The sequence below is a fragment of the Heptranchias perlo genome, chromosome X (genome assembly GCF_035084215.1).
Source record: "Heptranchias perlo isolate sHepPer1 chromosome X, sHepPer1.hap1, whole genome shotgun sequence".
NCBI classification, from domain to species: Eukaryota; Metazoa; Chordata; class Chondrichthyes; order Hexanchiformes; family Hexanchidae; genus Heptranchias; species Heptranchias perlo.
In genome coordinates, this window is record NC_090370.1 from 7,653,648 (window position 1) to 7,669,062 (window position 15,415).

Sequence of the window (15,415 nt, forward strand, 5' to 3'; positions counted from 1 at the left end):
ACCAGAGAGAAGTGGGAGGAGGGGTAATTACAAAACTACAAATAACCTGAGCAGGCCCATGGCAGTTCCAAGTCTTACTGAAACACAAAAGCCTTCGGAATATTTGGACACCTACAACAGTGCTGCACTGGTCCTCTGGGAAACAAGGGCTCTAATCTCTATTGGGCTCTGCTATTGTTAGGACATTCGGAGCCCAGTCTCCACCTGCCCAACATCCTCACCCCCTCAACTACCACAAGAAAAATAGATCAACTGGTTATTCCTCTCCCTGCTGTTTGTAGAACCTATCCCAAGCACTAAACAACTGCCACATTTGCAGATATAACTGCACTTTCAAGTAATTCATTGTACGTTTGAGAAGGGTGATAACATGGTGTATAAGTGCAGGTCTTTCTGCCACACTCAATATAAGCAGTAGAAAGAGAACAATGGGCTCAAGACAACACAGGGTAAAAATTATGCACAGGTAAAAACAAACGATGTAATGTGGTGGTTTGGGGTTTACTGGAGAGCAGACTGCAATCCAAAAACTAGCAGATCCCCCTAGGATTAGTCACCCGTAGTCCAGGTCCTTGGCTACAGTTTCAGATGGTTACCATGATCCTGTGTCAGCCTAAGCACCTTGCCCCTCATTGTAATATAACATACTAATGAAATATCACATGACTGAAAGATATAGACCTCCTATTTGTAACCAAGTTTACATAGCTTGTTTAAAGTGCAAGCAACCTTGTTTTGGCTTCCCTCGCCAAAGAACTTGTATAGCACCTCTCACAACCTCACCAAAAGTGCTTTACAGCCAATTAAATGCTTTTGAAGTATAGAAAGGGGTATGAAGGGATGTGGGAACAGGGCAGGGACATGGGATTAAGATTACTGCTCATGTGGATGATAAACACCAACACAGGCTGGTTGGGCCAAACAGCTCACTTTTGTGTTGTAATTCCAATTCACATTGCAGTGTCTCACTCACAGGCTGAACAGGCATAACATTGATGCAAAGATAGGCTTGTGAAGCTGGCCGGGGGTTGGGTGAAGTTACTTTGCTGAGTTAGTATTAGTGTAAAGGGAACTTTACTTTCCATCTATACTGTGATATATCAAACCTGGAGTGGTTGACACTAGAACCACAGTCCATTGCACAGCACTGATAATCCTCAGCTTCATCACTAACATTCACCCAAAGCCATTAAAAAACAGACTACTACTGTTTCGTGTAGTTCAAAAAAAAGTTTTAATTTTAAAAACAGAATAAAGTTGTTTGTGTGACTAATTGGTAGCTGCACCAAAAGCGTTTGGCTCATTCAGCCTTAACTGAAGGAACATTTTTTAAAAAGCAGCAAACTCCTGTCCCAACTCGTGCTTCCAAAACGCTGGACCAGTTCCATATTACAATCAGTGATCAGGAACTGCTGAATCTTCTGGGTCACGTCTCCTTTAATGGAGAGCGTTTTGAAGTGGTCAAACTTGCTTTTGCCCAGTTTACGTAGCCTGCGGGCTGCAGACCGGTAGCACTTCCAGGGCTGCGGTTCAATCAGTAAAGCCTCGCAAAGTCCCGATACACAGAACAGGAAATCCAGCAGCCCCTGGTCGCCATGATGGAGATGAATCCACATCGTCACAGACATACAAAAGCAAATATCAAAAGAAGTGCGGTGGAATTTGTCCAAGTACGGTTTTAACACGGCCTCTCGGGAAGCAAGGTCCATTATATCCAAAGTAACATACGAAATGGATTCAGGAAAGGAATTGGATTCAGTGGCTCTTTGAATCAGGTCAGCATCAATGTCACAACCAAGTAGCTTCAGGTCTATTCCATCTGGAGAAACCCACGTCAGGTTTTGTTTCAGATCACAAAGGTGCTTATACATGGCAACGCTGAAATCCTGAAGAAGACATTTGGACAAAGTTTTTCCTTGTAAAGTGAAAAAAAAAATACATCCACAAAAAGGTCAAAATTTAAAACTGAGATTATGGCTCACTAGCAACTTGAACACCAGTCACCTTGTTGGTGTATCATATTACAACAACCACCTGCATTTATATAGAACCTTTAACGCAGTAAAATGTCCCAAGGCATTCCATAGTGGCGTTATCAGTCAAAGTTTGACACCGAGCCACATAAAAAAAATTAGGACAGGTGACCAAAGCTTGGTCAAAGAGGTAGTTTTTAAAAAGGAGCATCTCAAAAAGGAGAGAGGGAATTCCAGAGCTTAGGACCTAGACAGCTGACGACACGGTCGCCAATGGTGGAGCGATTAAAATCAAGGATGCGCAAGAGGCCAGAATTGGAGGAGTGCAGAGATCTCAGAGGGTTGTAGGGCTGCAGGAGGTTACAGAGATAGGGAGGGGCGAGGCCATGGAGGGATTTGAAAACAAGGACCGAGTTTGTGGCGGGGACCGAAGACAATGGCTTCGGTCGTCCCAATATTTAATTGGAGGCAATTTCTACCCATCCAATACTGGATGTCAGAGTCATTGAGAGGTATGGTGAGGTAGAGCTGGGTGTTGTCACCGTGCATGTGGAATCTGACATCGTGTTTTCAGATGATATTGCCAAGGGGCAGCATGTAGATGAGAAATAGGAGGGGGCCTAGGGATAGATCCTTGGGGGACTCCAGGAGGTAATGGTGCGGGAGTGGGAAGAGAAGCCATTGCCGGAGATTCTCTGGCTATGACTGGATAGATAGGAATGGAATCAGGCGAGGGCAGTCCCATAGCTGGACAACGGAAAGGTGTTGGAGGAGGATGATGTGGTCAACCGTGTCAAAGGCTGCGGACAGGTTGGGAAGGGCGAGGAGGGAGTTTATCACGGTCACAGTCATATAAGATGTCATTTGTGACTGTGATAAGGGCCATTTCAGTGCTGTGGCAGAGGCGGAAACCTGATTGGAGGGATTCAAACATGGAACTGCGGGAAAGATGGGCGGGAAAGTTTGGGAGGCGACAACACATTCAAGGACTTGAGAGGAAAGGAAGGTTGGAGATGGGGCGGTAGTTTGCAAGGTCAGAGGGTCAAGGGTGGGCTGTTTTTTTTTTTTTTTTTTTTTGAGGAGAGGGGTGATGACGGCAGGTTTGAAGGAGAGGGGGAAAGAGTACCCGAGGAGAGGGAACCGTTAACAATATCCGCTAACATGGGGGCCAGGAAGGGAAGTTGGGTGGGCAGCAGTTTGGTGGGAATAGGGTCGAGGGAGCAGGAGGTGGGTCTCATGGACAAGATGAGTTCGGAGAGGGCATGAGGGGAGATAGGAGAGAAACTAGAGAAAGATGAGAGTTCAGAACTAGGGTAGGAAGCAACCCTAGGGGAAGTTTGGCTCGGTGAGCTAGGGAAAGGGAGGGAAGCGGTCGAGGCAGCTGAACAGATAGTCTCAATCTTAGTGACAAGAAGTCCATGAGCTCCTCGCAGTTTGAGGAGAGGGCAGAGGGGGCAGGAGAGCGCGGTTTAAGAAGACAGTTTGTAGTGAAGAGAAGCCAGGGGTTATCTTTGTATTCCAGGATGATCCTGGAACAGTGAGCAGTTTTGGCAGAGAGCAGGACCCGATAGTGCTTTATGTGGTCCAGCCAGATCTGGCGACGAATGGCTAAATCAGTTGTCCAACATAAAACGTTCACATCTGCGCCCCTTGGACTTAAGGGAGCCGTACCATGGGCAACAACCGGGGTGAAAGTAATGGTTTTAATGGGGACAAGGGAATCAAAAGGTGGGTGCGATTAAGCAAATCAGTAGCTGCACAAATGTTGTGGTGAATGACATTACAGGAACTAAAGTTACTAAATTTAGTTATTGCAGTTGCTAAATAACAAACCTTCAGGGTAAAAAAAATTCTTGCATTTAATAAGGGAAAACGACATCAGCTATTAGTGTCACTCTTTGATCATAGGGAGACCCAATCTAGAACCCCATTAACTAAGTATGCTATGGCAGTGTATTCTCAACCCCTGCCCAAGTCACCAGCCTATCACAAGAACTGATCTAGAGACAGATCAGACGCTGGCTGGATCTTAAGCAATATATAAAATATGAAATACTGCTCCTTAAAAATACAATTTTCATTTTAAACGAGGGGCAATCCAGGTGGTGCAGTGGATTAGCAGCATGGTCCTGGCTCGCGATAGAGGAGATTTTCATCCCACCAGTCTACCTCTTATGATTGCAAGAGTCCCATGTTAAAAAGTTTGGCCAGTCCCTACCAGGCACTCAGCACAAAACTACTCAAATCAGCAGTCTCACTCAGTCCATAATAATCATGGCTAGTGCAGGCAATGGAAATGTCAGTGTAGTAGAAGGTGCTTTTCTCCAGTTAGAACAATAGTACATTCTTGGGATAGAGTAGAGGGAGCTTTACTCTGTATTGGTTTTTAATCTGATGTGCCAGCACCTGATGCAGACATTGAGTGTCAAAAGTTGAACAAGAATTCTGCTTCCCAGTACTGGCATTCTGCACCTTAAAATGAAGGGGGAATAAATGTAATATATGTTCTATGGGATTAAAAGTACACAGAAATAAGCAGCACATTTAAGCACAGCCAAATGAACACCAACAGTTGGGAAACTTCAAACTAGCCTAACTTGCTAAGACTCTAGCACAGGAGAACCAGCACCACACGGACTGCAGCGGTTCAAAAAGGCAGCTCACCACCACCTTCTCAAGGGCAATTAGGGATGGGCAATAAATGCTGGCCTCACCAGCGACACCCACATCCCATAAACAAAAAAAATTCTAGGATATAGTACAAAAGCCTTAGCCCAAGAGGATTGCTTCAAACTTGACACAAAATTGTTGCCACTAGAGCATTCATTAGTTGCATTTCTTTGTTCTGTCCCCCTTCCATTGATTTGTGAAAGGAAAGTGGGGCGGTTTCACAAACCAGCAAGAAAACAGACATCGGATTTGCACTTCACTTTGGATGTATCCGAAGTCTGTTTCCTACGCTAAACTCAGTACTGCTGCCAGGATTTGAGTGAAATATAATGCTGAGTGTGGAAAAATGTCATCCTGTTTTGTACTTGAACTTCCATTAGTACAATTACAGATTTTGTCCTTAGAGTTGGTTGGGTCTAAACAAAGAGAGCATTTTCAGTTATGCATCAGGGTGAAGTACTGATGGGCACAAGTCAAATCATCAGTGGTGCAATTTGTGGCGATGAATTATGGGAGCAAAACATCAAAAGGATGCTATTTTCACATACCTTTTCGTGCACTAAATGAACAACAGCATTGAAAAGGCCGGCAGAGAGAAATGTAGAAAATATGGTGACTAGCTGCAATATCTGGGAGAGAATTAATCTTAAAAATGACTTGAGTCGTGATTTTTTTTTAACATTTTGAGCATTCAGATTGTGAACACCACATTGGGTAAAAGATGACTATTCAAGTTAATTTAAGAGTAGCTTTCAGATTCATTGCTGGCAGTCTATTAGAACTCAGGAGGTCTCAGGCCTTTAGATTAGGGAGTCCTACCCCACAGTTACAGCCCACATCCAGCGCCACCGACACCGCTCCTCCTCCCGGGAACACTTCCACCAAATCCCCGGCCGGTATCAGACGCAGCCGCTCGCCTGGAGGATTAAAACGATAGTAGTTAGTGAAATTCCCGTACGGCGCTGCTCCGGGCTCACACTCTCCATTTTCCGGCTTCATTTCTTCAGCGTTTACACGGAGGCAGCCATTGCGTGTCCATCACGCAAATCGGCTCCCCGAACCGCAAAGGCCACGGCGAAAAGTTCCTGCTTCATTCTGACACAAATTTATACTCCGTCCCAAGAAAAAAACGAGCAAACATGCGTTTAAAATGAGAAAACAATTTAATAATAATTTTTTTGTTCATAAATATTACTAATAGTAGCAGTAGAAATCAGTGCTGCCACTAGCAAATCATGAAACACATGTGGAACTAAATTTTATTCCAGGATTATACATTCTTTTAGGACTACAATGGTCCATTTGATGCTAAAAACAATTGCTCATTGTGTTTTCGAATTGGGCCTGGTTTGATATGTAGTCTTTTTAAATATAAACAGATCTAGAGGTTTGCAATAATGCCACATTTGCAGATTTCCAATCATGTCACATGTCAATGTTGACTGGGATTATATAAATTATAAAGTGAGTTCATTAATATACTCATATCATATTGTAATGAAAAACTAAGGGGAAAGTGTTTGATTTCACATTTTACAAAACTGATTTCCCCCAAACGAAATGAATATAGCTCTCCTAATGGTACTTTAATATAAAACACAACAAAGAAACATACAGCCACCTCAGCCTTGTTGTAAAATGTTCCTTTCCATAGTTTTTCATCTTGATAAATAATACAAAATTCATTCAATATTGATTAATTCGCTTTGTTCACCAGACATCAAACATGCTGGGATTCAGTCCATTTCTCTAATCTGTGCTCGCCTGGTCGTAATCCAGTCGTAGCCAGAGATTCACCTGCAATGGCTTCTCTTCCCGCTCCCACACCGTTACCTCTGGAGTCCCCCAAGGATCTATCTACATGCTGCCCCTCGGAGACATCATCCGAAAACATAACATCAGATTCCATGTGTACGCTGACGACACCCAGCTCTTCCTCATCACCACTTCCCCCGACCCCTCCATTGTTTCTCATTTGTCACACTGCTAGTCCGATGAGCAAAAACTTCCTCCAACTAAATATTGGGAAGACTGAAGCCGTTGTCTTTGGTCCCCGCTGCAGACTCCGTTCCCTAGCCACCAACTCCATCCCTCTCTCTGGCCGCTGTCTGAGGCTGAACCAGACCATTCACAACCTTGGCTTCCTATTTGACCCTGAGATGAGCTGCCGACCACATATCTGCTCCATCACCAAGACCGCCTACTTCCACCTCCGTAACATCGCCCATCTCCACCCCTGCCTCAGCTCATCTGCTGCTGAAACCCTCATCCATGCCTTTGTTACCTCTAGACTCAACTATCCTGCTGCTCCTCCCACCTTCCACCCTCCATAAACTTGAGCTCATCCAAAACTCTGCTGCCCTGTATCCTAACTCACACCAAGTCCTGTTCACCCATCACCCCTGTGCTCGCTGACCTACATTGGCTCCCGGTCTGGGAACACCTCGATTTTAAAATTCTCATCCTTGTTTTCAAATCCCTCCATGGCCTCACCCCTCCCTATCTCTGTAACCTCCTCCAGCCTTACAACCCTCCGAGGTTTCTGCGCTTCTCGCCTCTTGCGCATCCCCGATTTTAATCACTCCACCATTGGCGGCCGTGCCTACAGCTGCCTCGGCCCTAAGCTCTGGAATTCCCTCCCTAAACCTCTCCGCCTCTCTAACCTCCTTTAAGACGCTCCTTAAAACCTATCTCTTTGACCAAGCTTTTGGTCACCTGTCCTAATATCTCCTTACATGGCTCGGTGTCAAATTTTGTTTAACAACGTTCCTGTGAAGCGCCTTGGGACATTTTACCATATTAAAGGCGCAATATAAATGCAGGTTGTTGTTGCTGTTGCTTCGCAAGTCATAATTTGTTTTCTTTTCAATTTTCTCCCCTCTTCTCCCATGACACTGTTGCTGAGGTGCAGTTTCACAGGTCTCTTGCAGCCTTCCAGTACCTCACCCAAGCAGCCATTCTTCACGTGTGAGCCTGGACAGTAAGTGCTGGCAGGCTATTTAGCTGTTGTGGGCATTACAGTCAAATCCAATCCTGTCCTCACGGACAATGCTAAGCAGTTGGAAGCCTGGCTGATTCTTTATCCCCTTCCGGGCCAAGAGACACTGAGAGCAATTGTCATGCCATGAATCTATATAGCTCAGTGTTACATCCAGTACTGAATTTACCAGCAGCAGAGCTATATTCATTTATTTTCAGGAAACTTTGAATCAAACACTTGTCCCTTTACTGATTTTGTTTTAATTCAATCATTACGGTGATAATAAAATGCTAAATTTTAAAAAGACAAAAAACAATTCAAGACCTTAAAACATAAATAGGTATATTTGAAAAAAAATTACAAGCACTTTAATAAAATAAAGCACATAAACAGTCATCTCAGCCCTATTGAAAAATGTTTTCAAGGTGTGTTAGTTTTTTGCACCCAAACAAAGCTTTGAAAATATATCAATGTACAGAATATTGACTCTTCAAATATAACATTGTATATTCAGTGGATATAGTACCAAAGCTTCAACATATATAGTTAAATTTTAAATGGGTATATTATTGAATCTTCAACTGAGAGCCTGAAATGGATTTATAGTATTGAATCCTACTGATACTAAATCTTCGACAATTTATCTTATCGAATTTTCAATGGTTACAATATTGGATCTTCAACAACAACTTGCATTTATATAGCGCCTTGAACATAGTAAAATGTCCCAAGGTGCTATATAATTTGACAGTGAGCCACATAAGGAGATAGTAGGGCAAGTGACCAAAAGCTTGGACAAAGAGGTAGGTTTTAAGGAGGGACTTAAAGGAGGAGAGAGAGGTGGAGAGGTTTAGGGAGGGATTTCCAGAACTTAGGGCCGAGGCAGCTGAAGGCACGGCCGCCAATGGTGGGGTGATGAAAATCAGGGATGCGCAAGAGGCCAGAAATGGAGGAGCGCAGAGATCTCAGAGGGTTGTAGGGATCCAAGTATTGCATTAAATCTTAATCCTATCAGGTGAGAACCCAAGTGTTAATGTATGATAAAACCTCAGATTCTTAAAATAAGTTCAATATTTACATGCTGCCCACTTACTGATGTCCAGAAGGAATGTTCCAGCATACTTTATACCCGAATATGTGATCATTTCTCTGGGCTCAATTCCAACATAAAGCAGACTGGAACCCTCATTATGAAGACACTAATGGGCCGTAGTTATGCCAACATCTCCCCCCGCCGCCCCAAAAAAAAGTCTCTTTGTACTTGGATGTAAATACACAACACACAGTTTGCCCCTCAAATTTTATGCTGTCAGAAATCTTTTGAAAAATGTCCGTCTCTGCCTCTTCTTCGATTACTTTTTTTTCCTACTCTCCCTGATGGTGAGTGTCAGTGCAGTATTCAACTGTGGAGGGCATCGCAGCCAAGCCCATCCCCGTCCTGACCTGATGTCCGCACATAAGCATTTCCAGCAGGAGTTGCTGGATGGCAATGAGGGACACACAGTGGTGCAGAAAGGGAGCGTTCTCTTGAGGTTGGTGCTGAGGCACATTGGTGAGGCAAAGAAGAGGGAGTTTCGCTCTGCATCTGAAGTGAAATATTCAGTTCTCCAGCACGGACACACCTCATCTCGATTAGCACCAAGATTCAGACATTTTTGTTCTTTAATGCTCTTTATTTCACGTCCCACAATCCAACAGAACTGAAAGCACCGTGATATTAAATGAATGAGCCAGGTCTGATGGTTTGGCTTGGTTGTTTATTAGCAATATGGAAATACAAAGTTTACAACAAACAAGCAGCAACATCCAAGCAAAGTAACACGGAGGTATACAGTCAAAAAGATAATTCAATTCACCGGCTGCTTGACGCGGTTTAGCTGATGAAATGTTTTTACATTCTCCCGATATTACAGAAAAATATAATCTGTACACCTCTGCATAATTTAAAACGGTCTGTCAGGGCACAAAGGTGACCCTCGGTGAATAAATAATCGATAGCACGCACTGGGTGAAAGGTAACAATTCAAGCATTAGTATCAAGAGAAACAGTAAATGCTGGGAATCTGAAGTAAAACATAAAATGCTTGTAACACAGAGCAGGTCTGTCAGCATCTGAAAGAGAGTGAAAGGCTAATGCTTTGGATGGAACTTTTCATAAGAATAGGAAAGGGATGAAATACTAAATAACTCAGGTTACAAATTAGGTGTTTAGGAGGGAAGTCAGTGGAAATCTTTTCACCTAAAGTGTAATAAAGTCGTGGAATAGGTTAACATGGAAAGATACTGAGGTGTGCAGCATACATGGGCTCAAGGGACAATTCATTGTGTCTAAGAGCGAAACCGGGTAGGTGCAGGTAATATATGAAAAGTGAATGAGCTTATTGGTTCCATGCAAAGCATTAAAAATCAGCCTCACTGATTTTTCTTATTCCTAATAGTTTTTTTAAAATGTGGAAGACAATTCAAGCATGTCTGATCAGTGTATATCTCAGTATCAACTTCTGTATGTACAAGCTATGTGCCCAATAAACTGGGGGGAATTACGTAACAAATAAGCCAGTCTCATTTTAAAATGAAACAGATTATAGCAAGGATGAAGAATTTGGTTTTTGTTTCCCCATGTCTGCCATTATACTACAGTTACATGCAGGTCTTACATTGTATGAGCCCTGCTCCCCAGTTGGTAAATTTTGAATGTTCGGAGAGTGTGGGTGGGAGTGTCCACTTCCTCATTACATTAAAATACTCTACAGTAAGGTTATAAAGTGCCTAGGCTGTTCAACTGGGCACTCAGACACTTCTTAAAAGCAGCTTCGCACTGGATCAGAGTTATACTACGTCCAGTGCAAAACAAGAGGCGCGTGAACGTACCTACAGCAGGTAGTTTCACTTCTCAGACCAAAATCTGCTACACTATTATAGTGCTGATTTTTCATAAATAATGCCAACCTAAGAAATAGTTGCCTCTTGTATATGTTTGTGCTGTATGTACCATTATTACCTTTTACAGTACGCCTGACATAGTTACCCTACAGGAATCCCTCAGAGGGCTACAAATACTGTACATTACAATATAGTATTCCAAAATAAAAGGGCTGAATGTTTCTACAGTCTTAATTTTACAGCAACATCTGAACAAGTTCCAAATCATTTCTCATTGCAGACTCCTATTGAACAGTCTCTGCAAGAACTGTAAAGGGCAGGGTGGTGATTAGGAGAAAGTTAGTTCAAGGTTTCAGAGGAAGATGAAATGTAATTAATAATGAAATGGGAGTGACTGCACCGTCAGGCACAATACTGTCAGCATTCAAGGAGAAGTATTTAGATGCTTTGAGGAAAATTGGAGCATTCAGATGTTATCAGTGATATCCATTCCAAACAATGCAAGTGGCTATTGATTTATTGAAACAATCTTATCACTGGCAAGGTATCCATTTCATCTTTGCAGTTCAGAGAGGGGTGGTATTTGCTTTCTACTCTCATTCAGTTGGTTTTGTCCCCAAATTACAAACAAACATTCATTTCATTTACAATGTACTTGTTTAAAGAGTTGTGAGATCACAAGATAATTATGGATAGGGAAGGCCATTTGGCCCATCTTAATTCATCTTTCTAAAAAACCCAACACTACTCCCTATTGCAGCATTCAATTGCTTCTCAAATGATTCCAGGATTTTCACCTCCATTGCTCTGTCTATTCGATACATGTGCAAGAAACTCAATGGCAATTCCTTTCGATACATAGATTGGGTCTTTGCATCACGTTGTTTGGCAAACATTTTTCAACAAAGATGGTGCTTCTTTTAGCAACCATCCAGTAACACTTAAGAATGCTTTCAATTTTCAAATTGTGTCCAAGTCAAGTTATGATGAATGTAAAATGGATTCTTTTAGGTGTATGTTTAGGGTCGATTCTTAATTTGTTCTTGTGCCAACTGGCCCAACATTAAATTAAAATGGTTTGCCTGGCACTCGCACAAAAATTTTGTTTAGAACTAGCAGATATCCCATACTCATGGTAAATCAGAGAATATGCTGTTTTATAAAGGACAGGAGCATTATACCTCCTTCTGTGCTGTAAGATTCTATGATACACATCTCAGTACATCTTGAAAACTGTCTTCAAGAAAAATCGTTTGGCAAACCATTTTAGTTCAAATCACTATAGCACATTCTCCTACTTCAACTTATGCTTTCCTAGGAATTCAAAGATATGGAACTCCTTACCTCCCACAATCTACTCCCTCCTCCTACAATCTATAGACTTTCAAAACCCAAGCTTGGCGTCACCTAATGACTACGTCTCAATTTACCTCCGCTTCCATCACACTTTTTTCAACCTTAGTGCTGTCCTGCACCACGGGCCTTAGTCCTTCACCTCATCCTTGGCCTTTCATTTTGGTTGCTCAATATTATTCACATCATTGTGTTGCATGTTTGCAAACAAATGATAGAAGGTTAACAAACCACTTTTAATAAAAGCAGTGCCCTTTGAACACTAAATTCAAGCTACTGATTCAATGCTACCAACAAGTGTATCTCTGACTCTTAAAGAGGCCATGTCCCTTTTGTTGAATGATGTGGGCTGTGATGTAAAACAGCTGAAGTTACATCTGCACAGCATTTTCCTGTATCAGCACAGTGCTCACCAGTACACTCAGTCCAGGAAAATAACACCAGCAGCAAAGAAAGTCAATCCATTTGTAGACCCCTAATAAATTATATCTACACAATTCAGCAAAGGAAATAATACAACAATGACCCAGTTCATTACTGAATTGCTTCTATGAATCACGAAGGTCCTTCTCTTTCTCTCTCTCTCTTTCATGACATTCAAACCTACATTCATCGTTTGATTCCTGCTAATGTTTCAAAACACATAATGCTTATCATGGAGTCACAATTCATGTGTGAATCATCATTTTAAATTTCAATGCAACAAAATGCAGCAGGTCAGACAACAATAGATTACCCACCCTCAATTTTTCCTCAGCTTTTCAATTCTGTCAAAGAATTTCATTTTTCCACTGCTTTCAAAGACAGCTTTGGTAAGTAAATCGCACAAAAGGGGTATGATTTCATTGAAAGTAAACATTTCTTTAGATTTCAAGATATAGGGTGACGACACACAAGCCAGAAGGAAATTCAGCCCATTGAGGTTTTAATCAGTGCAGGTGAGGCTTTACAATCGACAATAATAGAAAAATCCAACTCCAGGTTGAAAAGGAAGGGGAGGGCTCTTCACTATAGTGTGTGGCATAAGGCTGGTGAAGAAGAGGATGTTAAGCTGCTTTGTATTGCACTGATCTGGAACAGTATGTTACGTTGCATGTGTCTAGCCTAGATTAATATGTTAAGATCCACAATATCACAATGTTACTTTGCACAGTATTATGTTGACTAGTTACGTTGCATGGTATCACAAATAACTGACTTAAATCACAGGTTGAGAACATACAGAAAATTAAAATATTCAGAAAGAAAATAATGAATTTAAAGAGTGAACATGTATTGAATAATCATGGGATTAGTCACGTGTTGTCCTAGCAACCTAATCAGATGGAATTCTGTTTGTTTCGTAAGGAAGGACCTTTAACTGTGAGCTTTACTTCATCCTTCTACATACAGGAAGACATGAATTGTAATCCCCATAAAACCTTATGAAGTGAAAACACACACAAGCAGCATCTGTTGGCATTGTGGAGATCTACCCTGCTTTCATAAAACAGATTTATGCCTTAGCATAGCTCTAAAAGGACTTCACACCTGTTCAAACATAATTCACGGACTAGCTCTCGTATGATTGAACAAAGACAGCTAAAATCCCCATTGCTCGAGATCCACCTTGTATTGTCAACATATCAGGCTATTTACATAATATTTAGTTCTTCAGATCGGAGGCTGGAATATCCTTGGCTTCAATTTTTTTTGTGCTAGATTCAGTCACTCCCATTTATTTTATTTCAGTGCTGACTTATTTGTTCAGTCTTACTCTGATCAAAATATTAAGATTCTTTGTGCATATCAAGATGAAGGATGGTGGGTCTCCTGGTGACCCCATGGCCCAGCAAACTGCATAGGGCGTCAGCTTTGCACCCAGACGTCCGAAATTGCTCCTACGGAGTCTAGAAAACCAGCCAAGAACAGAATGTACAGCTGCCCAACACCACGCCTCCCAGAAAAGCAACAAAAAAGGTGGGAAGTAAGCTCCCTAAACTGCACTTATATAGTGTCTTTCACATCCTCAGGAAGTCCCAAAGCACCTCACAACCAATGAATTATGTTTGACGTGTAGTCACTGTTGTTATGTAAGCAAACACAGCAGAAATTTGCGCACAGCAAGCTCCCTCAAGTAGCAATGAGATAAGTGATCAGAGAATCTGTTTCCGGTGGTGTTGGTTGATGGTTAAATGTTGGCCGGGACACCAAGAGAACTTCCCTGCTCTTCGTTGAGTCGTGCCATGGGATCTTTTACATCCAACTGAACAGGCAGATGGGGCCTCAGTTTATCACAGAATAACATCGCATCTGAAAGACGGCACCTCTGAGAAGGCAGCATTCCCTCGGTACTGCACTGAAGTGTCAGCTCAGATGATACGCCCAAATACTGGACCCAAGTGGCACTGCTTACACTCCCACCTTCCTCATCGAAGAAATGCTGCCACCCTCCAGACCCACTGACCACGAGGACACTGTCGAAGACGTCCTTTCCAGCCTTCGCTGTAAGCTATGCATTTAAGAGATGAATGCAAAACTCCTGCTGCACTCATACTCACCTCCACCATGCCAGTCACATGGCTCAGCTGATGCTTCTACAGTTGATCCACTGGGTCCTGGCCATTTAACAATCCTGCTTACAATGTTGGGAATCAAGAGCGGTGAAAACCTCCAACTGAAGATTAAGGCAGGTCTTTGGCACCATGTTATCACCTTCTCTTCTGCCAAGAAGTACTGCAAAGCCAGAAAGACTTGGAGCAAAGAATGTGGAGCTGGGAACCCAACATAAAAGATGCCAATTGAAGAGTGATACAGGTCGGAGGTGAAGTAAACAGAGCAAAAATATTCTGAACAGGGGGATAAACTGGGAAAGCCACGAGTTTGATTTGGATCCCTAGGGTTGGTAGACAACATGGTTAGGTTGTACCAACCTCACCACCTGCCCCACTTGAGCTCCCTCCGGAATGCATACAGCAGTGCTTCATGTTTCAGAGGAAGCCAGAATGCCCAATTGTGTGCAGCCTAGCTGGCATGGCTGAGGAGACTTTACTCAATGCCCCCTCAGTCATGCTGGCGAGCCGGGTACAACAAAAACAGAAATCAGAGGGTCTGCGCTTTGAAAAAAAAATTGAACTCCTAAAACAACTGGGGTCACGGATATTGTGGACATAGGAACAGGAGGAGGCCATTCAGCCCCTTGACCCTCTTCCGTCATTCAATGAGATCATGGGTGACCAGTACCCTAACTCCATATCCCTTAATACCCGTGACTAGCAAAAATCGATCTCAGATTTAAAATTATTAATTGAGCTAGCATCTACTGCTCTTTATGGGAGAGAGTTCCTCCCTTCTACCGCCCTTTGCGTGAAGAAGTGTTTCCTAACTTCTCTCCTGAACGGCCTGGCTCCGATTTTAATGTTATGTCCCCTTGTCCTGGATAGGCCATGATCCTCCTGGTTCTTTAGCTATTTTTAAGCAATGGTCCCAATTTGCAAGTCAATCACCCCAACGTAAACCACCCTGTGGAGATACCTCGCACTGGAGCCAGCATTTGTCAATCAGAGAATACAGGAAC

General features: G+C 42.6%; 1 protein-coding gene across 1 annotated transcript; it reads right to left on the reverse strand.

Moving 5' to 3' along the window:
• Positions 1 to 1,210: 1,210 nt before the first annotated feature.
• On the reverse strand, positions 1,211 to 5,732 carry bcdin3d (BCDIN3 domain containing). The gene is made up of 2 exons (XM_067976329.1): positions 5,463 to 5,732; positions 1,211 to 1,886 (listed from the first exon to the last, which is right to left on the reverse strand). Exons 1-2 carry the CDS (start codon positions 5,640 to 5,642, stop codon positions 1,311 to 1,313), a joined length of 756 nt encoding a protein of 251 aa, XP_067832430.1. The 5' UTR covers positions 5,643 to 5,732; the 3' UTR covers positions 1,211 to 1,310.
• Between the last annotated feature and the right edge of the window lie 9,683 nt (positions 5,733 to 15,415).